The following is a 27,273-nucleotide window of genomic DNA, read 5'->3' on the forward strand; positions in this document are numbered from 1 at the left end:
GGTTGTTCATCTAAAAAGGAGCATTTGCAATTGTATTGGGCAGGTTTACTGTTCAGCCTTTATTAAATAGGGAGGATAGGTCTTGTTAAATATAACCTCATGTTTGTTATAATAACCAATATGAGATAAATATCTCCTTTGTCAGTGATCTGAGACTTCACTTTAATAATATATTGTTACATATAGGAGTCAATTCTGCCAGAGTCACTGGTCACATTATTTGATATGCGTAATAGTATCCTCTCTAAAGAATATTTTTTCCTCTTGTCTTGCCTTTTTCTTGAATCCAGAGCAACTTTTTTTCCTGTTCAGCCATTTGCTCTTGTTGCTGCTTGGCTGCTTCCAGTAGGAACCAGATGGTGAAATTCTGCTGTTGCACATGGGCCTTGAGGAGAGAAGAGATTGTTTCTCACAGGAATGTCTCTGCATACTGTTGGACTATAGTGGTTGAGAACCGAAAGGGCTTTCGCTTCTTTCACGTCCTTTGCTTCCTTAGACTGACTTCCCCCAGCCCCTTTCCCCATCTATTCTTCTAAGGCATGCCTTCTTAGGAAAGAGCTTTGTTCATGTGGATGCTTTCTAATGGCTCTCTAGAACCAGCTGCCCCCGGAGATTTGTATTGCCCCCCCCTCCTCCTGGTTTTTCGAAAAACCTTAAAAAACTGTCTTTGCTGGCAGGCTTGGGGCCATTAAGCTAAGCCACTCAGCTCTGGCCAGAAGAAATAAATGTGTTTATTGAATGAATGTTGTGGGGTTTTATATTTTATACTATTTTTTCACTATTTATATTTTCTGTTTTATACTGTTTACATTGGCCAAAAGGAGTTGGGTGGCTTCTAAATGTAATAAATTAAATTAAAGTAATGTGCCTATATCACTATTAAATTGCAATTGCAACCTGGCTCTCTCAAAAAGGAATAGCACGCCAGAAAGCTCTTGTATCTATGGCAGGTAGCCTATTTATTCTCTCTATCATCTTTGCTAGTGAAATAAGTTGGTGCACTGAAGAAAAGCTGTAGGAATTGGGGAAGGGGGTAGAATTGCTACAGCTGACCAGTAAGAATGATCTCTATAATGCTCTTGGTATTGAAGAAATGCCAGCTAATAACTGAGACAAATCTAATCCTTGCCCTAAGACCTCTGCTGCAGAGACTATTAAATCAAACATCACCTTAAAAGGGATCTGGGTAAGCTGAAAAGAAGCTTATAAAATTAAGGCAATGTGATTGCCATTGCTGAAACTTAACTGTATGCTACTTGAAATAGTTGCTTATTTATGCTTGGTTCCATGTGAGGTGTACTGTGTGATTCTTATTAGTTGGTGCCATACATCATAACAGCTTTATGCCATTCCTTTCCTGGAGCACAGAGACAGGCTGCTGAAGCTTACCCAACTGGGTCTGGAGATGAGTTTGGGAATTCTTCTCAGAGGGCAAACTGGCATGTGAGTTCATCTCCTGTTTGGAAGCTAATATGATTAATTTTTTTACTCTTCTTAATAACCCTGGACAGGCTTTCACAAGTCATTGAAAAGTTTTGCAATCAGAGACATGACTTCTTCCAAGCCTTCATATATTTTCCCTCTGCACTTTAGAGTGTCATGTGGCCGAGAGGGTTTTATATAACTTATCATAGGGAATGGTCTTGCTGTCACACATTACCCATTACAGTAGAACCCCGACTTACGAGACTAATTGGTTCCGGAAGGAGGCTCGTAAGTCGGAACGCTCGTATGACGAAACATTGTTTCCCATAGGAAACAATGTAAAGTCAATTAATCCGTGCAACAACAAAAAAAATCGCTGCCGCCGAACGCGGAAGTTAGCGTTTGGCTTCAGGAGACAGCTGCGAAGCGGCGCGCGTGTTTTAAAACGTGGCAGCCGGCCTGGGGGGCTCGGGGGCTTCCCCCCGAGCCCCCCAGGCCGGCTGTGACGTTTTAAAACACGTGCGCCGCTTCGCAGCTGTCTCCTGAAGCCGAACGCTAACTTCCGCGTTCGGCTTCAGGACACAGCTGCAAAGCGGCGCGCGTGTTTTAAAACGTGGCAGCCGGCCTGGGGGGCTTGCCAGCACCCCCCCGAGCCCCCCAGGCCGACTGCAACCTTTTAAAACACGCGGGATACGAGCGCCAAGGAGCTGTCTCCTGAAGCCGAACACGGAAGTTAGCGTTCGGCTTCAGGAGACAGCTCCTTGGCGCTCGTATCCCGAATGTGAGCTCGGGAGGCGAACAAAAATGTCGCTCCCCTCCCAGCTCTTATCTCGAGTAGCTCGTAAGTAGAGCTGCTCGTATGTCGAGGTTCCACTGTAGTTTGGATAATGAAATATCTTCAAGAAAAGAAGCCAAGCTCAGAGAGCATCAAGGAACCCTCATTTCAACTCTGAACTACAAATATTCTCCTTTATAGAACTGCAGCTCTCAATATAGTAGAAATAAGAAAGTTTCCATGAACCCTGATTGCCTACAAAAGTTAGTGTATGGCAGTGCCTCTCTATGGCAGTAAGGCTCTTCCTTCTGGTTGCTTGTATTGGTCAGGCAAGTGAACTTTAAGGAGAAGCAGTAAATAGAATTGGGAAGGGGTTTTGGTAAGGTGGAAGATGATTGAGTATATAGATGGAGAATACTGTAAGAAGTCTCATGAACTGTTAGGTCTTTGAGGCAATCCGGACAAGAAGCACATCAATGAATACCAGCACTAATCTTTATTGTAATATTTACATTAATGATTTTGTAAGTCTGAAAGTATCCCTTCCCTCCTTTTTCTCTCCCCAAAACTAGAGAGAGTCTCTTTTGAAACATTTCTCACCACTTCCACCACTACCTATGTGCTTCTCTGGCCTGAGATACCTTTTGCATGACAGTTATTTAGTCTATCGCTTTTGTTTCTCAGAGTCATTCCTACATGCCATTACATAAATATAGAGGGGATTAATGAATTTGGATAGACTGAGCAGTCTGCTGATTTAAAATACCAGTTTAATATAAAATCAGAGGAAGGTGAGACATTTCTTTTTCATAGACATTCCTTTTTTCACATTAATTTATTTCATTTGAAGTTTTTCCAGAAACAACTTACTTCCTTTTCATGGGTGGTACAGGAAAAAATTAAAACTCCTATATATGTCTGACAACCACACTTCTGAAAATATATTATGATTTGGAGTTGGATTATATGCACTGTCTACAAGACAAGTGGGTGAACCATGAAGGACAGTTTTATGAAGAAACCTCAAAATATTACAGTAAATCTGCTACTGGTGGGGTAGCAGGAAGGAGTGGGAGACTGCTTCTCCGCCAGACACCATTAAATACAGGAAAAATTCTGTTTAGTTTAGCCGCCTGTTGCAACTACAGTGAGGTGAGAAGCTTCTGCTTCGGAAGAGCTGCGTCCCATATCTCTCTGTAGCGTTTTCAGTCATTTTTTACCATGGAGACATCGGAACTCGATCAGCTGTAACTCGGAAAATGGTGGCTGCCATCTAATTCTGCAGCCGCAGCAAGCTGCCACTGTCAAGGGACAGAGGCTGAGAGCTGGGCTGCAAGATCAAGCCAGAGAGAAGACCTGTATGCCTCGGAAGAGCTGTATGCTGTCTGCTTTATCTCCCCTTGGCGTTCCTGATCATCTTTTCGCTGCCGAACTCGATCAGCTGGGATTCGGAAAATGGCAGCCGCCATTTAATCGTGCGGCTGCAGCAAGCAAGCAAGGAGCAGAGAGCGAGAGCTGGGCGTTAAGACCAAGACAGATAGACAGACAGACAGACGGACCTGGGAGGCTGTGGCGCCAAATGGTGGGGATGCCCGGCATCAGAGGGACTGTTGGAGCCATCGGAGAGAAGGACCATGCTGGAGCTGTCATTACCAAGGGGGCTGTCATTATCGAGGGAAAGGAGGTTACGGCAGAGAGAGAGGGAAGGCCGACGCTGAGGAGAGGGCAAGGAGCTGTTCTGAGGCTGTTTGGCATTACTGAGAGACTGTGCAGGACCGCGGTGAGAGGGGAGTGTGGAGAACTGGAGATGTCGCCCAGTAAGAACGGTAACTATCACAGGGTGACCGGAGTGAACGACGAGAGACGGCGGAGCTGTAGAGATGCAGGAGTCCGAGTTAATAATAATTCGAAACACAATTTACGAACTAGGAGTGCCAGGCGGTGGCAGCGGCCGGCACTAAGGAGATCTTCTTTCCCAGGGACTCATTATTTAAAGACTTGGACATTTATGCTGTACTTTTCCAGAACTTAATTGATTCAGAGTCTGGCGCCACCTAGCTGTTGATGACCTAAGAACTGCTAACTAATTTATTTTTAACTGATTTTTTCCCTGTATTTTGTTTTTTAATATTTAATAATTTGGCATCTAGTACTAGTTTTAGAGTAATTGATAATTAATTAGTATTAATTTGTATTTTACTGCCATATTTTAATTTTATATCTTAATTAAATTATTGGGGGGGTGTTAATCGATGGGTATTTGGGGCAAGTGTAATAATATGTTATGATATGCTTGGAATGAATGATTGGTATGGGAGGGATCCCTGCTTCCGGCTCTGTGAGCTCAACACAGGGTACTGGTGATGAGGGTAATTCTGGCCCTGGGCTCAGGCTGCTGCTACTCAATGCCAGGTCGGTGGTAGCTCTCCTTATCCGGGAATTGATCCTGGATGAGGAGGCCGACCTGGCATGTGTGACTGAAACCTGGCTGGGCCCAGACGGAGAAGTCCCTCTCTCTGAAATTTGCCCAGCCGGGTTTCAGGTATGGCATCAGCCCCGACCCCAGGAAAGGGGGGGAGGAGTGGCTTTAATAGCCAGGGAGAGCCTTTGCCTGCGTAGACTTGTTGCTCCAAAGATTGCGGGTTGTGAATCCCTCCTGGTGAAGTTGGACTTAGGGGTTCAGGTGAGCTTGTTACTCACATACCTGCCTCCCAGCTGCGTGTCAACAGCCCTGTCTGTGCTGCTCGAGGAGGTACCCGGGCTGGCAGCGGAGTTTCCCGGACTTATTGTCCTGGGGGACTTCAGTCTGCTGTCACTCGGCAGTTCCTCTGGATTGGCACAGGAGTTCATGGCCACCATGACAGCCATGGACCTGACCCAAGTAGTACAGGGTCCGACTCGAGCGGGGGCCCGCACCCGATATGGTATTCCTCTCTGAGCAACTGAGCAATGGTCTGAGACTAAGGGGCTTAGAAGTGTTGCCTTTGTCATGGACAGACCATTTTCTATTGCGGCTTGACTTCCTGGCTCCAATCCTTCCCTGCAGGGAGGTGGAACCGACTATGAGGTTCTGCCCCAGACGCCTGATGGACCCAGAGTGCTTTCAGAGGGTGCTTGAGGTTATTCCAGATGCACTCGTCCACAGTTCGGCAGAGTTTCTTGCTGAGGCCTGGAACAAGGCTGCAGCGGAGGCTCTTGACTGGATTGCGCCGTTGCAACCTCTCCGTGGCACTAGACCCCGTTAGAGCTCCATGGTTCAATGAGGAGCTCTGGGAGTTGAAATGCCAGAAGAGACGTCTAGAGAAGCGATGGAGGAAGAGCAAGTCTGAATGCAATCGAACACTTGTAAGAGCTCATATTAAAACTTACAAAGTGGCGCTCAAGGCAGCAAGATGCACGTATCATGCCGCTTTGATTTCATCAGCGGAAACCCGCACGGCTGCTCTGTTTAGGGTGACCCGCTCCCTCCTTAACCAGGGGGGAGCCCTTACAGAGTAGTGCCGAGGATTTTAACACGTTTTTTGCTGATAAAATCGCTCGGATCCGGGCGGACCTCGACTCCAATTGGATAACAGAGTCGACTGACAACAAGTCAGTTGAGGTGACTGGAGCCCGTACTTGTCCACCTGTCTGGGAAGAGTTTGATCTGGTGACATCTGATGAATTGGACAAGGCCATTGGAGCTGTGAGTTCTGCTACCTGTTTACTGGATCCGTGTCCCTCCTGGCTGGTCTCGGCCAGCAGGAAGGTGACACGGAGCTGGGTCCCGGAGATTGTCAACGCTTCTTTGAGGAGGGGATCCTTTCCGGATCCCTACAAGGAGGTACTTGTGCACCCCCTCCTCAAGAAGGCTTCCCTGGACCCAGCCATTCTTAACAACTATCGGCCAGTCTCCAACCTTCCCTTTTGGGGAAGGTTGTTGAGAAGGTGGTGGCGCTCCAGCTCCAGCGGTCCTTGGAAGAAGCCGATTATCTAGGTCCTCAGCAGTCAGGATTCAGGCCCGGCTATAGCATGGAAACTACTTTGGTCGCGTTGATGGATGATCTCTGGCAGGCCCGGGACAGGGGTTTATCCTCTGTCCTGGTGCTTCTTGACCTCTCAGCAGCTTTTGATACCATCGACCATGGTATCCTTCTGCGCTGGCTGGAGGGGTTGGGAGTGGGAGGCACTGTCCTTCAGTCGGTGTTAGTGGGGGGTCGACCTCTAGGCTTCTCCCATGTGGGGTGCCTCAGGGGTCGGTCCTCTCCCCCCTGCTATTTAATATCTATATGAAACCGCTGGGTGAGATCATCCAACGGCATGGAGTGAGGTATCATCAATATGCCGATGATACCCAGTTATACATCTCCACCCCATGTCCAGTCAACAAAGCAGTGGATGTGATGTGCCGGTGCCTGGAGGCTGTTGGGGTCTGGATGGGTGTCAACAGACTCAAACTCAACCCTGATAAGACGGAGTGGCTGTGGGTTTTGCCTCCCAGGGACAATTCCATCTGTCCGTCCATCACCCTGGGGGGGGGGGAAATCATTGACCCCCTCAGAGAGGGTCCGCAACTTGGGCGTCCTCCTCGATCCACAACTCACATTAGAGAACCATCTTTCAGCTGTGGCGAGGGGGGCGTTTGCCCAGGTTCGCCTGGTGCACCAGTTGCGGCCCTATTTGGACCGGGAGTCACTGCTCACAGTCACTCACGCCCTCATCACCTTGAGGCTCGACTACTGTAACACTCTCTACATGGGGCTATCTTTGAAAAGTGTTCGGAAACTTCAGATCGTGCAGAATGCAGCTGTGAGAGCAATCATGGGCTTCCCTAAGTATGCCCATGTTACACCAACACTCTGCAGTCTGCATTGGTTGCCGATCAGTTTCCAGTCACAATTCAAAGTGTTGGTTATGACCTATAAAGCCCTTCATGGCATTGGACCAGAATATCTCCGGGACCGCCTTTGCCGTATAAATCCCAGCGACCGGTTAGGTCCCACAGAGTTGGCCTTCTAAACATTGTCGTCTGGCGGGACACAGGGGAAGAGCCTTCTCTGTGGCGGCCCCTACCCTGTGGAACCAACTCCCCCCAGAGATCAGAATTGCCCCCACCCTCCTTGCCTTTCGTAAGCTCCTTAAAACCCACCTCTGTCGTCAGGCATGGAGGAATTGAGATATTCCTTCCCCCCAGGCCTATACAATTTATGCATGGTATGTTTGTGTGTATGTTTGGTTTTTAATAAGGGTTTTTAGCTATTTTAGCTATTTTAAATATTAGATTTGTCATACGCTGTTTTTTTATTGTTGTTAGCCGCCCCGAGTCTATGGAGAGGGGCGGCATACAAATCAAATCAAATCAATCAATCAATCAATCAATCAATTTATTCATCTATGGGTTTGTTGGTAGCATCTAGGCAACTGTAATGATCTTAAGCTAAGAAGTGTCAGAATGGATATTCTTATACCATCATAAAATTGTAAGGTTATTGACTAGACTGGGAAGTTGAATAAACATCCCAGAAATAGGGGTGGGATGGCAAACCAATTTCATAATAGTGTCTAAAAACAAAATGCTTTGTCAGTGTAATCAGTTCTGTTACAGTGAATGAATGAATAGTTTGGAAATAAAATAGAGAAAAGAGGCTATTGTTCTCCCTGTGCCCATTCTGTAGGTAAGCCCTGTCGTTTCTGAGGATTTTACATAGTGAAGTTGCGAAAAGCATAAAGTATTATACCCTTATAGGGGAATATCTGGTGAATTAAAAGAAATAGTTACCTTCATAGCTGCAAGCTCCCATTCTTTGTTTTGGAAATCTTGGTGATCCATGCTGGATAGCTTTTCTTCAAGCAACTTAACTTGTAGCAGCATATTTTGATGATCCACTAGCAATTCCTGCACTTCTTCCCTCTTGGCCTGAGCCTGTTGTTTCAGTATTGTGCCCTCTGCCTATTGGAAACAGCAGTGAGGTGAGGAAGGAAAAAGAGCTTGAGAGACTAGATGCTGAGAATAGATATTTAGAGGAGGAAATCTTAACATTGTACATTTGGAAGATTACATGACAAATCTGGAGCTAGGTTTAAAAGGAGAGTTCTTATATCCTTTTGTTTTATTTATGTATACATTAGCTTTATATCCCACCTTCCCTACAGTGTACAGAGAAATTATTGGGTACAAAACTGCTGTTTTCCTTCAACACAACTCCTTTTATATCATGGCTCTAATTCCTTAATTTTTTTAAAATATTTAAAACCTAGTTACCTTCAGTCCTTTAATTATCTCTCTGATCTCATTCCGGTCCAACTGGATACTCTTAATCTGATGATACAATACCTTAAAGCCCTGCTGATAGAAGTCCATGCGTTGCCTGATCTTGTCCAGCTTCTGTGCCATGGAGTTGTAGAGGTTGTGCAGTGCCTGTCTGAATTGTATCACTCCATAGACCAGCACATTGACCTCTTCTTGCAAAGCCTCCTGCTGGGGGTCTATCAGGGAAGGGACAAGGATGGCTGTTTGCCACATTAGGAGGCTTAAGAATATGGAAGTCAGCATAGCTCTGATAGGTCCAGTAGTAAAACAGACTGATTGAAAGCTTCTTCTTATATAGAGAAAGAGGGAGGATTTCAAGGGGAACGGCACAGATGATTTTGGACTTGGGATCTTTCTTGCTATGAATGAGTCAGCACAACTTTCAAATTTGGCTCTTATTCTACTCTTGGTCACTGATAGGGCACAAAGACCCGCAAAGAATTTCACAAGGCTAGGCAGGAGCCAGATTATGACAGGCATTCAGTTTGTTTTTGGGAATTGCACAGCTTGAGGATAGACTCAATGTATTTATCTTGGCTGGACTGGCCAAAGGAGCAGAGCTATGTAATTTGTTGCTATTTGTGGGGCTGGGATTATCTGAATGACTGTACACCAGAGTTGTCCATGCCATGTCTCTGGTTCTTTCTGTGTAATCACACTCTTTCGTCTACCTTTCCGGTGGGGGGGGGGGAGGAGAATCACATCTTTTTAAAGATGGCAAACAATGCTGGAGATCAGATAGACTAATAACAAACTTATTTTAAAATGTATGAATCCTTTTTCTAAAACAGCATTTCTTAATTATGAAAAGCACATATAACCAGGTTTAGAAGAATCTGGAAGTTTACAGAAGTACAAAGAATAATGGGTGAAGAGGGAAGTCACAAAAAAGTTCAAGAAGAACTGAACATGTGTTGCTGTGAGCACATAATGCAAAAGATTGGAAGGAAAAATGAAAAACTTTGGAAACAAAGAATAATTGGATAATTCTGAAAAACAGCAAAGCTAGCAACAGAACAGGGACATTCAATGTGAAAACATTCTGATTTGGAAGATAAAGTTTTCTGCTTCTATGGCTTCAAGAATATATATTCTTCCTTTCTGCTCTTGTGTCAAACATATTTCTTTCTTTTCTTTTCTTTTCTTTTCAGGAATCTACTCTACATTTACCCACAGAACCTGAATTTCAGCAGCCGTCAAGGCTCAGTGCGAAACATTGCAGTGAAACTGCAATTTATGGCTGGAGAGGATCCTAGCCAAGCCATGCCTGTGAGTGAGTCCCATCCTCAGCTGCTTCTTCATGCCTTTTATCCATCACTGGATTGTGGAGCAGAAGGGAGCCCCTGAAGAGACTGCCCCAAATATTATCTCTTGTGTCAATTTTCACATTTGAGCTATTCCATTCAGGGCAGTTGAGGGGCTTCATTTATGACCAGACCCACAACCTATATTCCTATAATTTCTATTTCCATTGAAGAAAATGTAGGATTTTGAGTTAAAATGAGACAGAAGGAGACGAAACAGATAATATATGCTGCTAAAGCCTCAAAAGAGGAAGAAATTGCCAAATCTGTAAAGAAGGGGGATAAAACCTTCTTCAGATATATTAGTGGTAAGAAGAAGAAAAACTGTGGTATCACGAAGCTTAGTACCAGGAATAATACATGCATTAATGGGAATAAGGAGATCGCTGACCATTTCAATAGCTACTTCTGTTCAGTTTTCTCAAAAGACACCTTACAAAATAATACTGTAGAGGGATATAGCATTGCTTCCAGCTGTATGGATTCAGCTGCAGTGATCTTAGAAGCCGATGTCTTAGAAGAACTTGAACGATTCCAGATGGCATCCACCCCAGAGTTCTTAAAGAACTCAGATCTGTCATTACTACCCCCCTGACTGATTTGTTTAACCAATCCTTGTTAACAGGAGAAGTTCCTGAGGATTGGAGAATGGCCAGTGTTGTGCCTATTCACAAGAAGGGCAGTAGAGAAGAAGCTGGTAACTACAGGCCAGTTAGCTTGACATCAGTTGTAGTTAAAATGATGGAGACTCTATTCAAAAAGAGGATAAATCAGCCCCTAAAAAACAATAACTTATTGGACCCAAATCAGCATGGCTAAGGCAAATCATGTCAGACTAATCTCATTGATTTCTTTGACTATGTCACAAAGGTGTTGGATGAAGGTGGTGCCGTGGATATTGCCTACCTGGACTTCAGCAAAGCCTTTGATACGGTTCCACATAAAGAGCTGATAGATAAATTAGTGAAGATTGGACTTAATCCCTGGATAGTTCAATGGATTTGCAGCTGGCTGAAGCATAGACATCAGAGAGTTATTGTTAATGGCGAGTATTCTGAGCAGAGTCAGGTTACAAGCGGTGTGCCACAAGGGTCTGTTCTGGGTCCTATTCTTTTTAATATGTTTGTGAGTGACATAGGGGAAGGTTTGGTAGGGAAGGTTTGCCTATTTGCCGATGACTCTAAAGTATGCAATAGGGTTGATATTCCTGGAGGGGTCTGTAATATGGTAAATGATTTAGCTTTACTAGATAAATGGTCAAAGCAATGGAAACTGCAGTTTAATGTTTCCAAATGTAAAAGAATGCACTTGGGGAAAAGGAATCCTCAATCTGAGTATTGTATTGGCAGTTCTGTGTTAGCAAATACTTCAAAAGAAAAGGATTTAGGGGTAGTGATTTCTGACAGTCTCAAAATGGGTGAACAGTGCAGTCAGGCGGTAGGGAAAGCAAGTAGGATGCTTGGCTGCATAGCTAGAGGTATAACAAGCAGGAAGAGGGAGATTATGATCCCGCTATATAGAATGCTGGTGAGACCACATTTGGAATACTGTGTTCAGTTCTGGAGACCTCACCTACAAAAAGATATTGACAAAATTGAACAGGTCCAAAGACGGGCTACAAGAATGGTGGAAGGTCTTAAGCATAAAACGTATCAGGAAAGAATTAATGAACTCAATCTGTATAGTCTGGAGGACAGAAGGAAAAGGGGGGACATGATCGAAACATTTAAATATATTAAAGGATTAAATAAGGTCCAGGAGGGAAGTGTTTTTAATAGGAAAGTGAACACAAGAACAAGGGGACACAATCTGAAGTTAGTTGGGGGAAAGATCAAAAGCAACATGAGAAAATATTATTTTAGTGAAAGAGTAGTAGATCCTTAGAACAAACTTCCAGCAGATTTGGTAGATAAATCCACAGTAACTGAATTTAAACATGCCTGGGATAAACATATATCCATCCTAAGATAAAATACAGAAAATAGTATAAGGGCAGACTAAATGGACCATGAGGTCTTTTTCTGCCGTCAGACTTCGATGTTTCTATGAGTTTAGAAAATAAACTCAAAGTCCTACATTTTACCATACGAATATTTTACTGTATCTGCAGCAGATTTAATACTCAAACCATGGGCTGCATTTTTATACTAAAGGTTGTCTGCTGCTTGCCAGACAATTTAATAGCCAGTCAGGGTTTTTCACTACAGTGTGACTTGCCAAAAGTTTGATAAGCTCAGAAGAAATCATGCTGAGTAATCAATTTAAGAGAGAATGACCTGTACTCTGCCAGAAAGAATCTGCTTCAGATGCTTTCAATTCAGTTTTCCTTAGAAATGATCCTGCAAAATAGCAAATTTGCTCATGGTTTCAATCATGTTACATAGCCTGAATCTGCAGCCAGGGTTTATGAAAGTTCTAAACTGCTGTTCTGTTCGGGTCGTATGTGACCCGAAACCAAGTTTGAGTCCCCTGTAAAACATTTTCCCTGCATATCTGAAACTTGAAATTTCATGACTTTTCATCATTTCAGGGGTTCTCTCTATGAGAATTTTTTTGGGGGGGTGGGGGGCTTAGTTTTTGCTGGGCAAAAAAAGTCACAAATCTTCTGTTCCCGGGTCACCCTGACCCGGACCGAAAACTCTTCATTTGCAGTGCTTATGTTTGGTCTTTTTGAAAGCTTTTTTCACTTGGAAAGTAGTCTGAACATTTCTGCACACAATGATATGAAAATTGAAATGAAAAAAGTAATTCTTAGTGGTTTATTTTGCTGATATAATGCATGCCCCCCCCCCCGTTTTTGTGAAAGTTTTTTCTATTTATGGATAGTTTTGCTTGCAAAATGCATTCTATTTTACTGAAGTTGGTGTGGGATTGGTAGCTTGAACATTTCTGAATATAAGAAAAATATAAAGGAATTGAAAAAAATGATTCTTACTGGTTTTTTAACATCAGAAATAAGGCCTCCCCCCCCCCCCTCGGCTGCTTGCAACCATTTTCACTTTTTATTTTTTTATGCTCCAAATCCGAAATATTCTTTAAAATCTCAGGCATTCATTTACTCAATTTAACAATGCTGATCATCAAAAAAATATTTGTGGGGGTGGGGGAAAATTTTTTTTCTGGGCCCAAAAAAAGTCACGTTTAGTCTGTTCGGGTCATATAGACCCAGACCAAAATGATTTTTTTTAGGTACTTGAATTTGGTCTTTTTGAAAACTTTTTCAACTGGAAAACTAGTTTGAACATTTATGAACATAATGATATGAAAATTGAACTGGAAAAATTGAGACTTATATTTCTATTTTGATCAAAAAGCCCCTCTCCCCATGCTTTCTGAATTTCGTGTCAATTTATATTTTTAAGGCTACAAATCCCTAAGGAATTTTCCCCCAAAAGGTTTGATATACTAAATTGAACAATCCTGAACATAAGAAAAATATAAATGAACTGAAAAAAATGGTTCTTATTGGTTTATTTTTGCCACAAAAGGGCCACCCCCCTCGGCCTTGCTGTGTGCCATTATTGTCACTTTTTATACATATTTGGCTAGAAATATTTGGAATATCCTTTTGAAAATCAACCACATTGTAGCCAGAGAACTAATTTTATGAAAGAAATCCATTTTACTAAAAAAAAGTATGTAAGTTTGAAATTAACAGCATAATTTTTATATAAATTGAAATAACTTTATCTGCAAAATAAACCAATATGCATCAATTTTTCCAGTTCAATTTGCATATCATTATGTTCAGAAATGTTCAAGCTACAAATCCCACACCAACTTTAGCAAAATAGAATGCATTCTGCTACCAAAACTATCCATAAAGTGAAGACTATTTCACAGATATGGGGGGGCATGCATTATATCAGCAAAATAAACCAATAAGATTTACTTTTCCCATTTCAATTTTCATATCATTGTGTGCAGAAATGTTCAAGCTACCAATCCCACACCAACTTTAGTAAAATAGAATGGATTTTGCAAGCAAAACTATCCATAAATTGAAAAAACTTTCACAAAAACGGGGGGGAGGCACATTTATGTGCAAAATAAACCAATAAGGATTAATTTTTTCAGTTCAATTTTCATTCCATTGTGTGCAGAAATGTTCAAACTTGTTTCCAGGTGAAAAAAGCTTTCAAAAAGACCAAATATAAGTACCTAAAATGATCAATTTGCAGTCCGGGTCAAATAGACCCGGGAACATAAGATTAGGGAGTTTTTTCGAACAGAACAGCAGGGTTCTTAAGGGAGAGTTTCTGAAAGGCCATGCATGTCTGTGTTTCTTAGTGAAGTTGGGAAAGTATTGGATTTTCTTTCTTTAATTGTAAATGAGAACTTTATAATAGCTGTTGAAAATACCTGGGTGTGAAAAAAATTCAGCTTAGTGTAACAGTAGGCTAGCCTTATGTTATTTCTGGATTTGAATAATCAGAATAATGTAAGAAAGGAAAGGATATGAATCACATGGAGATTTCTTCCCTTCCCAGAAGGGCCAGAATGGAAAGTATTGAAATATAACAATAGCAATAGCTCTTAGACTTATATACAGCTTCAAAGTGCTTTACAGCTCTCTCTAAGCAGTTTACAGATTCAGCACATTGCCCCCCCAACAATCTGGGTCCTCATTTTACTGATATTGGAAGGATGGCGCTAGCAGCAGTTCGATTCAGCCTTCCAAGGTCGGTAAAATGAGCACCAAGATTGTTGGGGACAATATGCTGACCAGGGGTGGGCAGCTGGGGGAACGGGGTGGAACAGAAATGAAGCTGCACGCGCAGCTCCAGCTGACTGGCGGCAATCACTTTCTTGTTGAGGGACCGCCATCTTTTTTTAAAAAAAAATTTTAAATTTCAAACATTATATCCTGTGTTTGTGTGTGTGTTTTTTTCTGTCTATGCATGGAAGGAGTATCAGTGTCATCCTCTCTTCCACCCAGATCTCCAAAGCCATGCTTCCCCATCCCCTCCCCCGCGTGTGCCTAATGTGCAAAAAGCCCGTGCCTGGGTGTGCAAAAAGGAAGGAGTGGCTGGCTCTTCCCTCTCTCTCTCTTCTTTGGGCACAGCCTGTCCAGCCTGTCGGCCTTGAGGTAATCCAGGAAGTCTTCTCTCTGCCTTGGCTGCGGTGGCCAATCAGCATCACTTTCCCAAGCTGCATAAAACAAAAAGCAAACCAGCAGCTAAGGAGCTTTTTTACTTTGGAGGTAACCCAGAACTTAGGATCCAGTGTGCTCTCAATTGTGCTCTTTCCCTGGACTGGGAGCAGATGCGCATAGGGGGATACAAGGTTCCTTCTCTTTCCTCATCAGCCCACCCCCACCCCTCCATTTCTCTCTTTCTCTTTTTTTATTCCCCTCCCGTCACCAGTCAGGGCACGCCAGCTAAGATAAGGCTTTGACATGAAACAACCCTTTCCCCTCTCAACCCCCCCCCCCGAATCTATGCATTCTTCCCACGGTGGGGCAAATGGGAGGCTGCTGTTTCCAGTCCTTGCAGTGCCGCACCTCCTCCTGGGGGTAGGGAGGAAGGTTAATAGAATTTAAATACAGTGATCCCCCGGTTATTGTGAGGGTTCCGTTCCAGGACCCTCCGCAACGAGCGGGTTTTCGCGAAGTAGCGCTACGGAAGTAAAAACACCGTCTGCGCATGCGCGATCTTTTTTATTATTATTTTAAGGCTGCGCGTGCGCAGACGGTGGGGCGACGGCAGTCCGGAGGCTGGCAATGGTTATTTTTCATGCCGCCCCCCCCCCCCAGTCCAATTTTGAACCTGGTTTTTTTCTGGTCAAGTTGCTAGCTCTCAGTGAGTAAACTTGCCACTTATGATTTCAAAGTCCATTTTTAACCTGGTTTTTTTTCTGGTCAAGTTGCTAGCTCTCAGTGAGTAAACTTGCCACTTATGATTTCAAACTCCATTTTTAACCTGCTTTTTTTTTTCTGGTCAAGTTGCTAGCTCTCAGTGAGTAAACTTGCCACTTATGATTTCAAAGTCCATTTTTAACCTGGTTTTTTTCTGGTCAAGTTGCTAGCTCTCAGTGAGTAAACTTGCCACTTATGATTTCAAAGTCCATTTTTAACCTGGTTTTTTCCTGCTCTCATGTCCTCCTTCCATCCCTCCTTCCTTTCGTAAAAAGCACTTAAACAATGACAGAATATGTAAAAACCCCCAGCCCTCACCTGTGTTTGAATTTCATTCACTCAGTCATTCATTCATTCTTCTCTATGACACTCAGTCCCAACACTTTCAACCCACAAATTACCATTTCCCATCTCCTTAAGGTACTGTACAGTACTGTACAGTACAGTACTGTACCTCTACCTCTACCTGTAACCTGTACTGTACACATTGAATAACACTTAGTCATCCTGATAGAAACAATAAAAATATTTATTTACATTTTTACATTTTTTGGGGGGGGGTTAGCATAACTAGGATAAATCGGGATCTTCTTCTATCACCATGTCTACAATGGACGCTGCAGGTGATGTTGTGGCAGACCTCTTGGTTTTCGTGATAAACATAGTTATGGGCAGTTGTTGGCGCGTTTTCTTTTGCTTGGCTAACAAGGCTCTGTATGGTGCAATGGTGTTGTCAAGGGAGGCCTTAAAGTGTATAGAGCGAGTCATGTTGGGATCCCAAAGTTCCGCCATGCGTTGCAGATGTGCAGCAGTTCTGTTCATTTCTGCAAGCCGCTCTAGCGTTAGGCCAACATCTTCTTCTTCCTCAGATTCTACAGCTCCCTCCTCTTCTTCACTCGCTGACCTGGTCAGCTCCTCCAGATCTTTGTCTGTCAGCGGTAGGCCATGTTCATCAAGCAAACCATTGACTTCCTCTGGTGTCATGTCAACGAAGCCTTCTCCACCCAGTGCCTGTGCCAGCTTCACAGACTTCTGGACTGCAGCATCTTGAATTTCTTCGGGAGCAAATCCCCTGTGATCATGCACCACTTCTGGCCACAATTTCCTCCAGCAGGCATTCATTGTCTGTGACTTCATATCCACTAAGGCACTCTGAATGTTCTTCAGACAAGATGCAATTGTGTACTGACGCCAGTATGCCCATATCACTCCAACACTCCGCAGTCTGCATTGGCTGCCGATCAGTTTCCGGTCACAATTCAAAGTGTTGGTTATGACCTATAAAGCCCTTCATGGCACCGGACCAGAATATCTTCGGGACCGCCTCCTGCCGCACGAATCCCAGCGACCGGTTAGGTCCCACAGAGTTGGCCTTCTCCGGGTCCCGTCGACTAAACAATGTCGTCTGGCGGGACCCAGGGGAAGAGCCTTCTCTGTGGGGGCCCCGACCCTCTGGAACCAGCTCCCCCCTGAGATTAGGATTGCCCCCACCCTCCCTGCCTTTCGTAAACTCCTTAAGACCCACCTTTGCCGTCAGGCATGGGGGAACTAAAACACCTCCCCCTTGCCCATGTTGTTTTGTTGATTGATTGACTGTGTGCCTGTTTTTTATATATACTGTTTTTTATGAGATTATTAATTTCAATTGGAATCTGGATGGGTGGGCATTGGATTTGGTATTGTGTACTGTACTGTTTTTTATTATTGTTGTGAGCCGCCCCGAGTTTGCGGAGAGGGGCGGCATATAAATCCAATAAACCTAACCTAACCTAACCTAACCTTCAATGTGAAGTTTTGATCAGCATCCATTGCTTCCACGATGCTTCCAAGAGAATTGCGCGTGTACAGTGCCTTAAATGCGCGGATAATACCTTGATCCATCGGCTGGATAAGCGATGTGGTGTTTGGTGGCAAGAATTCGACTTGCACCCCATCATGTTCATCTGCCAGGTCATCATGGCCTCCAGCATTGTCCATTAGGAGAAGCACTTTGAAATCTAGTCCTTTGGCAGCCAAATAAACCTGCACCTGTGGGATGAAGCAGTGATGAAACCAGTCCCGCGTGAGGGGTTTCGTAATCCATGCTTTAGGATTATGCATCCAGTACACTGGCAATGCATTCTTATTTCTGTTCTTGAGGGCTCTTGGATTTTGTGACTTATAAATTAGCCCTGGCTTCAGCAAAAAGCCTGCTGCATTCCCACACATGACCAAAGTCACTCTATCTTTCATGGCCTTAAAGCCAGGGGCTTTGGCTTCATCTTGCATCAAGAAAGTCCGTGAAGGCATCCTCTTCCAGAACAGGCCTGTTTCATCCATGTTGAACACCTGTTCTGGATGGTAGTCCCCTTCTGCAATTAGATCTTTAAAGGTGCGCCGGACAAAGTTTTCAGCTGCGCCTGTATCTGCTGAGGCAGCTTCTCCATGCAATGACACACTCTTCAGGCCATAGCGCCGTTGAAATCTGTCAAACCACCCTTTGCTTGCTGTGAATGTGGCTGGGGCTGAAGAAGCAGAAGGTGTTGATGGCTGGGGGTCTTCAGAGTCATCTACAGAGAATGACAGGAAAGGGAGAGAGAAGTGACTTGAATGAAAGCATACAGTCCTTCCATCACTCCCTCCTTCTCTCCCCCCCTCCCTCCTTCCCTTCTCTCCCTCCCTCCTAACATCCCTCCCTCCTTCCATCCATCACTCCCTCCCTCCTTCCATCCATCCATCCCTCCTTCCATCACTCCCTCCTTCTCTCCCTCCCTCCCTCCTTCCCTTCTCTCCCTCCCTCCTAACATCCCTCCCTCCCTCCTTCCATCCATCACTCCCTCCTTCCATCCATCCATCCCTCCTTCCATCACTCCCTCCTTCTCTCCCTCCCTCCCTCCTTCCCTTCTCTCCCTCCCTCCTAACATCCCTCCCTCCCTCCTTCCATCCATCACTCCCTCCTTCCATCCATCCATCCCTCCAATGCAAGAAACAGCTCCGACCAACAACCCCGACCAACAGCTCACAAAGTTCCAAGACAGAAACGGCTGCAAAAGTTGCAAGTTGCAAAGCAAAGCAAAGCACTGATTGGCCGAGATTTCTGCCCATCAGCAATGACAATGGTGATTGGCTGAAATTTTGCTGTATCACCATTGCCATTGCAATGGCAAAGCTGATTGGCCGAGATTTCGGCCAACCAGCAATGCTACACGTCAGTTTGGTCAGTTTGGGCGGGAAAAACCGGGCAAGTACTGTATTTTTAACTTTTTTTTTTTTTTTGAAAAATCGCGATGTAGCCTGTAAAGCGTTTCGCAACGATCGAGATGGTAGCAATTGCTCAAAAATCGCAAATTACCCTGTAAAGCGTTTCGCAACGATCGAGATGGTAGCAATTGCTCAAAAATCGCAAATTACCCTGTTCGCAATGGTCGGGGACGCAATAAGCGGGGGATCACTGTACTAAAAAAACCCTTCAACTTCAGAGGTTGCTTTGGGAGGAGAGAAATCAAGCATCATTCCCCCAAACCCACCCCGGTGATGCAGCCTTGGAGCCTTGGAGCAACTCTCCAAAAACTTCACAACAGTGCAAGAACTTAATTGCCACTCAGTCACATGACCATTCAGTCACATGACCATCGAGCCACTCCAACCCAGTCACATGACCAGTATGCCACACCCACAAAATAAGCCACGCCCGCAGTGTGGTAGTAACAATTTTTGCTGCCCTTCACTGATGCTGACTCTGTAAACTGGTATATGTGATATTTGTGGGCAAATAATGAAAATCGCATGACCTTTCTAAGTGCTTGCTTCACTGGTTTATCTCTTATGCTCCCTCCCTTGACCAGATGAGTTTCATGCTCTCTGTTCCTGACTGATACTGTTTTTGTTTCTCCTTATGCTTCAGGTTATCTTTGGAAAATCAAGTTGCAATGAGTTTGCCAAAGAAGCTTACACAGCTGTTGTGTACCATAACAAGTGAGTCTTTAGCAACCAGAGTAGGAATTGAAGGTGGCTGTAAATAGGTTACAGAAACTTGTTTGGTTAGTGTACTCTAAACCAGGAGTAGGCAAAGATGGCTCTTCTATGACATGTGGACTTCAACTCCCAGAATTTCTAAGCTAGCATGATTGGCTCAGGAATTCTGGGAGTTGAAGTCCACAAGTCATAGAAGAGCCAACTTTACCTACCCCTGCCCTAAAACTATGCAAACTTTGCCAGAAAAATGGTATTTGATTTCCTGTAGGTCTTTATCGCATATATGTAAATGATAAATTTTGTAAAGTGTTAAATGGCAGCTTTCCAACATCCATGTCCACAGGTCACCTGAGTTCTATGAAGAGTTCAAGCTGAAGATCCCAGCCAATTTGACAGACAACCATCACTTGCTTTTCACCTTTTATCACATTAGCTGTCAACAGAAGCAGAACACACCTCTGGAGACTCCTGTTGGTTACACAGTGAGTTTCAAAAGAAATACATAGTTCTATGACAAGGTAGCGACTGTAATTCATTGTAAAGGACCCCCAGTTTAAATTTACACTATTCTCTATTGCAAAGAAACTCAGATAAAGGGACAGGGAGAACCCCCTGTTTTAAGACTACCAATACATTTTGGCATAAATTAAGAGTATGATCTGTCATTGTATATATGTATTTATACATTATTGTATTTATATTTGATCAGTTTTCCTGGAATGCCCATTATAGGCAGTCCTCAACTTACAATCAATTTGTTCAGTGGCCATTCAATGTTACAGCGGCACTTTTAAAAAGTGACTTACGACCATTTTTCATGCTTACAACCATTGCAGCAACCCCATGATCACATTATCAAAAAATCAAATGCTTGCCAGTTGGCTCATATTTATGACAGTTGCAACGTCCTGGGTTCAAACAATCCCCTTTTGTGTTCTTCTGATAAAGTCAATAGGAAATCAGATTCAATTACAGTGGTACCTCAGTTAACGACCGCAATCCATTCTGGAAGGTTGGTTGTTAACTGAAATGGTTGTTATCCAAAACAATTTTCCCTATAGGAAATAATGGAAATGGGTTTAATTGGTTCCCGGGCTTTATTTCTTATGTGGAAAATTGATCCCTCGTTTATCGCGGGTGTTGCGTTTCAGGACCATCCGCGATAAAGGACTTTTTTCTCTCCCTCCCCCCCCCCATTGTCCCTCATTCCCCCCCACCTCTTTATCTCTTGTCTCTCTGCCTTTGTCTCCTCGATAGGCAGGCACTGAGTTTGCTGGTCCCAGGGGGGCTTCTCTTTGAGGACAGCGGCGGCGGCGGCTTCTTTTTGAGGACAGTGGTGGTGGTGGGGGCCTGCTGTTCCTCAAAAGGAAGCTGCTGGAGCTGCCGCCGCCACCACCAGCGAACTCCCCAAAACATCTCCAACATAGCCACAAAGCACTTCCTATGTGGCATAGGCTGTGGAGCTTGAACAACCTGCTGAACCAGCAGGGCTGGCTGCTGAGCTAATTGAACCATCTGATTCTGAAGGTCAGCCACCTGACTCAGGGCCTGAATTTCCTGATGTAAAGCCTCAAATATGGCCTGAATCTCTATCATGCTTTCAGCAGCAGCAATCCAAACAAACACAGGAAAAACAAACAGGAACATCCCACGAAACTTGGTCAGCATGTGCTTGATAGGTGGGCGTTTATTCTATTATGCCGGGCTATTGGCAATTAGCCCCCAGTGAGTTCGGAATAAGTTTCAAACACATACAGTCAAAAAGGAATAAAGCAAATTTATATAACAGTCTTGAAAACACAAGCTCCAAGAGGAGTCAAATTACTCTCACCCGAAAGTCCTTGGATGCAGAAGCGTGCCAAAACAAAAGACTAGATAAGACAGCTGTAAATCGAACAGATACACAAGCCAAAAGTCCTCAAAAGTTCTTTAACCATGAAATGTCCAAAGTTCACTAAAAGACCTTTAATATTATGAGCTCTCCATGCTGTAGCAATCTTCTTCCAAAGGTATCTCTTTCCCAAACAGATAAACGCTCACAGGCCAAGTTTCCCAACGCCCATATTTATCACAAACTCATTATCATAATTACCCCTTGAACAGATGTGCTCACTTATCTTCTGAGATGCCTGCACAACTGTTCCCTTCGTGCCACAAGCCTGTGCACAGAGGCATCCACAGGCATTCACAAGTGGGTCCTCCTCCTATTCCGATGACTTGGAGCACTGACTGGTGGGCTGGCTGCACCCATCTCCCTGTCTATTTCCTTTCCCCCATTGTCTATCCCTGATTGTGAGCCAACTTCACTGTCTGATTCCGCTGGCAACAAAACAGGTCTCTGATAAACCGAGGATTCCCATGAAACAACATCAAAATTCCCCGCTGCAGGAGCTGGCCCAGAGACAACCACAACAGTATCCGAAGCAAATTTTTTGGTTGTTATCCGAAAAGTATGCTAACCAAGGCGTTCATTAACCAAGGTACCACTGTACTAACAATCATGTTATTAACTTAACAATTGAAGTGATTCCCTTAATAACTGTGGCAAAAAAGGTTGTAACATGGGGCAAAATAACTATTTCCTTCCAAATTTTGCTCAGTGGAGTTTACTGTTGCCTTTCGCGGGAGCCTTAAGACCTATCTATGTCATCAGGCATGGGGCAATTAGCATGTGCCCCCCCTTCTGACCATTAAAAGTTATGTGTGGTTATGGTTGTTTAATATTGATTGTTTGAGAGTATAATATCGATTGTTTAAGATAAAGGGTTTTAGTCATAGTTTTAATTATTAGACTTGTACTTATATTGTTTTTATTGTTGTTGTGAGCCGCCCCGAGTCTCCAGAGAGTCTAATAAATTATTATTATTATTAAAACCAATAGTAAATTGCCTTAAATATGGAAGGTGAAATGGTTGGAGAAAAAGAATCATTTTGTTCTATGTGCGGTATGTGATTGTAGGTCTGTTTTTCTTAGTAAAATTGATCTGTGGGACAGAAAGAGAGGATTGGATTGCAGAGGAAAAGTGGCAAGTGTAGATGCCAACTTGCAAGGACTTCACTTTGCCTATTCCCCTCCCCCTCCCCTTTCCTCCAGTGGATTCCTCTCATGCAACATGGACGGCTGAGAACAGGACAGTTTTGCCTACCAGTGTCAGTTGACAAGCCTCCACCCAGCTATTCAGTGCTCACCCCTGATGTAAGTAAGGAATGGCTTTCTTTTCCTAGAGGGCATAGGCTGAAAGGCCTTTTCTTATCTGGGCTGCATTGTCAAAGATGCCTCCATTCTCACTTCCTACTCCCACTGCCCTCGCTCTCAATTTGTGCCAGGCTTGGACAGGTTAGACTAATCATGTTTTCATTTTTCAGAATTGTAGCCTATTACATAATAATTATTAAACTTTCCCTTGGCAGGACTTTTTACGCATTTTGTTTATAAATCTTTTTTCTACGTTGCTTCTCTGTAGGTGCAGCTGCCTGGCATGAAGTGGGTGGATAATCATAAAGGAGTCTTCAGTGTGGAAGTTATGGCTGTCTCCTCTGTCCACACTCAGGTGAGAGGACAAGTCAGTGGTTGATCTTCCATGCTGCCCCAGGAAAATAAAGAACAAACCAACACTTGGTTGTATAGTTAAGTTGTTTTTCAGCAGGGAATTTGCATTAGTTTTTGCATTACTTTTGCCCCTTCCAAATCTAAAACTGAAATCTTAGTCTACATATAAATTAATTTGGAGGCTAGATAGGAAGCTTTTGGGGCAGCGATTTTTGGAGAGATTTGGAGCTAGATAGGATGCTTTTGGGGCAGCGACTTTTGGAGAGATTTGGGGCTAGATAGGAAGCTTTGGGGGGAGTGATTTTTGGAGAGATTTGGCGTAAGATTTGTGGAACCCTCCTTCAGCCCCCGGCATCACACCCGGCACTCTACTGATGCGGGAGCTTCCCCAGAGCCCCTGACGATAGCGGAGGACTCTAACTCAGCCCGGAGCCCTCCTCGAGCCCCTGGCATCACACCCGGCACCCAGCTGACGCAGGAGCTTCCCAAGAGCCTTACGCTTAATCAAAGCATAATCAACTAATAAATCAGCAAAAACAAGACCAACCAAAACACAACTAAATACAAAAACAGCACTCATCAGCAGCACTCATCAACTACTCCACTACCAGCCTCCTACCATGAAGAATGAATCATGCACTCAGAGAGAAGACACTCCTACTACCCACATGGAAGACAAACCCACCACACACAAAGACTATGAAAGAACTGATTCCCTAGTGAGTTGCAGACTGTGCTCCATGTACACACTCCTACCGTCAAACTTCCAAAACTTCACTTGCAATAAATGTAAAGTAATCCAATTACTTGAGGAAAAAATAGAAAACCTAGAGAGAAACCTCAAAACCCCGCAGCACCAACATCAAAACAAGAAAGACCAATATACTCCCAACACATCCAACACCACAGAAGAACCAACCCCCCTGAGGTTGAAAATGACTGGACACACATCACCCAAAGAAGAAAAAAACAAACCATCCCCAAACTCCCACCAACTCCAACCCACCTCCCTCCAACCCCAGTGCCTACAAGTAACAAATATGCAGTACTCCTGGCACAAGAAGATCAACAAACACCTGACAAGGAGCCACCAAGAACCAAGCACAACAATACAACACCATCAAACACAGTCATCACGAAGGCTAGCCCCCCTCTCCCCAACCCAACCAAAAAGAAAAAGAGAGTGGTGGTAATTGGTGATTCAATTCTCAGGGGAACTGAACCTGCCATCTGCAGACCGGACAATCAATCCAGAGAGGTGAGCTGCCTCCCTGGAGCCAGAATCTCGGACATAGCGCTAAACCTCACTAAAACCCTAAAACCCACTGACTACTACCCCTACTAGTGATCCATGCAGGAACAAACGACACAAGGAAAGACATGAACCAAATCACGAAAGACTACGACCACTTGGGCAATATAGTCAAAAAGATAGGGGCACAGGTCGTCTTCTACTCTATTCTACCCAAAAGAGGACAACATCCTGACAGAGAACGCAAAATCCCACAAATAAACCACTGGCTAAAGAGATGGTGTCGCCAAAACAACTTTGGGTTCCTCGACCACGGTCTACAATACCTTCAAGAAGGGCTCCTAGCAACAGACGGACTACACCTTACCAGAGCTGGAAAGAACCTCCTTGGAAACCGACTAGCCCAACTTATCAGGAGAGCTTTAAACTAGATCTGAGAGGGGCGGGTGACCAAAGTAAGAGACTGAACAATGAACCAAATAAGAAAGGTGTGCAAATTAAGCCCACTAACATTTCAGAGGATAAAAAATGCCCACCCAGAATCAGACACAAACACCTAAAATGCCTGTACACTAATGCACAAAGCCTGGGGAACAAACAAGACGAGCTAGAAGTACTAATGCATGAGGGCCAATACGATCTAATTGGTATTGCAGAAACATGGTGGGACGAATCACATGACTGGAACACACAGATAAAGGGCTACAATCTCTTCAAGAAAAACAGGTCAAACAAGAAAGGAGGTGGAGTTGCATTATACATAAAAGACCATGACACCGCCACTGAGCTATATCAATAAAAGAAAATAACCCCCTTGAAACCATATGGGTTAACATAAAAGAAAAAAAGGACAACATTACAGTTGGAGTTTACTACAGGCCCCCAAACCAAACAGATACAATGAACAACCTCTTTACAACCCAAGTATCAGCAATATGCACAGCACAATAATAATGGGGGACTTTAACTACCCCGACATTAACTGGAAAACAAACTCAGCACCAAGTGGAAAGTCTGACAGATTTCTCACCAGCCTCGCTGATAACTTTCTAACTCAAAAAGTGGAAACAGTAACCAGAGGGATTACAATACTAGACCTAATTTTAACAAAAAGGGAAGAAATGATTGAGGGAATAGAAGGGGAAGGGATGCTAAGTGAGAGTGACCATACCATCGTAAAATTCAACATTGTGCAATCACTAACTACAACACCCAACTCTACTACAGTCCCAGACTTCAGAAAAGTGGACTTTAACAAGCTCAGAGCGAACCTGAAGAATAAACCCTGGAAGGAACTTCTGAAGAGTAAATCCACACAGGATTCCTGGGAAGCCCTAAAAACTCTATCATTGAGGCCAAAACAATTCAATCCCCACAAAAAAGAAAAGCAGAAAAACTAAAATGAAACCAGCATGGCTAAACAAGGACCTCGCAGACAACGTAAAAGAAAAAAAGCCAAATACAACAAATGGAAAGAAGGACTCATAACCAAGATGGAATATCAGCAAACAGCCAGAACCTGCAAGCAAAACATAAGAACAGCAAAAGCTCAACATGAACAGCACCTCACAATGAAAATTAACGACAACAAAAAAGCTTCTTCCACCACATAAACAACAAGAAAAAAAATCAAGGAAACAGTCACCATACTAAAAAACAAAAATGGTAACGAAATCACCGACAACAGAGACAAAGCACAGTTGCTCAATACCTACTTTACATCAGTCTTCACATACAAAGGAACCAGCAACCAACCAACCTACAACCTAACTGCAAATAACAGCCCCAGAACCGAACTCAACACAGACAAAGCTACCATTAGGGACTACTTGAGGGAGCTTAACGAGTACAAATCACCGGGACCTGACGGACTCCACCCTAGAGTCTTAAAAGAACTGGCAGACACCATAGCGGAACCTCTTCTCCTCATCTACCAAAAATCTTGGGCCACTGGAGACCTACCAGAAGACTGGAAACGAGCGGACCTAGTTCCCATCCACAAAAAAGGGGAAAAGACGGATCCAAGCAACTACAGACCTATTAGCCTGACTTCAATACCTGGAAAAATACTGGAGAAAATAATAAAAAAACAGCTTTGCCACTACCTGGAAACAAACAAGATAATATCCAACAGCCAACACGGGTTTGTCAGAAACAAATCATGTCAAACCAATCTCATATCCTTTTTCAACACCATAACCAAATCAGTAGACCAGCGCAACACGGTGGACCTCATATACTTAGACTTCAGCAAAGCTTTCGACAAAGTTGACCACTATCTCCTAATCAACAAATTAGAAAAAAGCAGAGTAGACTACAACACATGCAGATGGATCAATAGCTGGCTGACCAACCGCACCCAACGAGTTGTCCTCAGCAGTTCCAAATCCACATGGAAGAACGTAGGCAGTGGGGTACCACAGGGTTCAGTCCTGGGCCCTGTGCTCTTCAACATTTTCATCAATGACTTGGACGAGGGAATAGAAGGGCAACTGATCAAATTCGCAGACAACACCAAGCTGGTGGGGGTAGCCAATACCTTATAAGACAGGCTCAAATTACAGAAAGACCTAGACAGATAACACAGTGAGCCCACACCAACAAAATGATGTTTAACATCGACAAGAGCAAAGTCCTTCACCTAGGCAGAAAAAACACTGGACACACATACAACCTGGGAGAAACCCCTCTTAGGAGTAGCGACTGCGAAAGAGACCTCGGAGTCTTGGTGGACAATCAACTAAACGTGAGCCAACAATGTGCAGCATCAGCTAAAAAAACCAACACAATCCTAAGCTGCATCAACAGGGGAATACACTCCAAGGCCAGGGAAGTCTTAATACCACTCTACTACGCCCTGGTCCGGC

General features: G+C 43.9%; 2 protein-coding genes across 16 annotated transcripts in view; one reads left to right on the top strand and one right to left on the bottom strand.

Moving 5' to 3' along the window:
• The window catches only part of DOCK6 (dedicator of cytokinesis 6), a 280,141-nt gene that overhangs the window by 102,471 nt on the left and 150,397 nt on the right, over nucleotides 1-27,273 (top strand). For 10 of the 15 annotated variants that reach the window (XR_011558174.1, XM_070741668.1, XM_070741676.1 and 7 more), the window contains 6 exons: nucleotides 1,369-1,443; nucleotides 9,641-9,758; nucleotides 19,534-19,604; nucleotides 19,948-20,086; nucleotides 22,699-22,800; nucleotides 23,069-23,155. Coding sequence is in view for 13 of the 15 variants with exons in the window: in XM_070741668.1 (XP_070597769.1) it covers nucleotides 1,369-1,443; nucleotides 9,641-9,758; nucleotides 19,534-19,604; nucleotides 19,948-20,086; nucleotides 22,699-22,800; nucleotides 23,069-23,155 (592 nt within the window). In the remaining 2 variants the exon portion in view is untranslated. The remainder of the gene's footprint in view (nucleotides 1-1,368; nucleotides 1,444-9,640; nucleotides 9,759-19,533; nucleotides 19,605-19,947; nucleotides 20,087-22,698; nucleotides 22,801-23,068; nucleotides 23,156-27,273) is intronic. The other 5 variants (XR_011558175.1, XM_070741671.1, XM_070741672.1 and 2 more) reach the window with 1 other exon arrangement.
• ANGPTL8 (angiopoietin like 8) lies at nucleotides 46-8,733 on the bottom strand. The gene is made up of 3 exons (XM_070741729.1): nucleotides 8,514-8,733; nucleotides 7,959-8,129; nucleotides 46-385 (listed from the first exon to the last, which is right to left on the bottom strand). Exons 1-3 carry the CDS (start codon nucleotides 8,730-8,732, stop codon nucleotides 245-247), a joined length of 531 nt encoding a protein of 176 aa, XP_070597830.1. The 5' UTR covers nucleotide 8,733; the 3' UTR covers nucleotides 46-244.

This window comes from Erythrolamprus reginae, chromosome 2 (genome assembly GCF_031021105.1).
Source record: "Erythrolamprus reginae isolate rEryReg1 chromosome 2, rEryReg1.hap1, whole genome shotgun sequence".
In the NCBI taxonomy this organism is placed as follows: domain Eukaryota; kingdom Metazoa; phylum Chordata; class Lepidosauria; order Squamata; family Dipsadidae; genus Erythrolamprus; species Erythrolamprus reginae.

Bases quoted from the DNA above. Each gene is read 5' to 3' on its own strand.
- ANGPTL8 (XM_070741729.1), bottom strand. From the start codon at position 8,732: ATGCTGACTTCCATATTCTTAAGCCTCCTAATGTGGCAAACAGCCATC. The intron at 8,130-8,513 runs GTATTGTATCAT...TGTTTCCAATAG, and splicing joins TCTATCAGCAGGGCTTTAAG to GCAGAGGGCACAATACTGAA. The intron at 386-7,958 runs GTAACTATTTCT...TCTCTCCTCAAG, and splicing joins GGGAGCTTGCAGCTATGAAG to GCCCATGTGCAACAGCAGAA.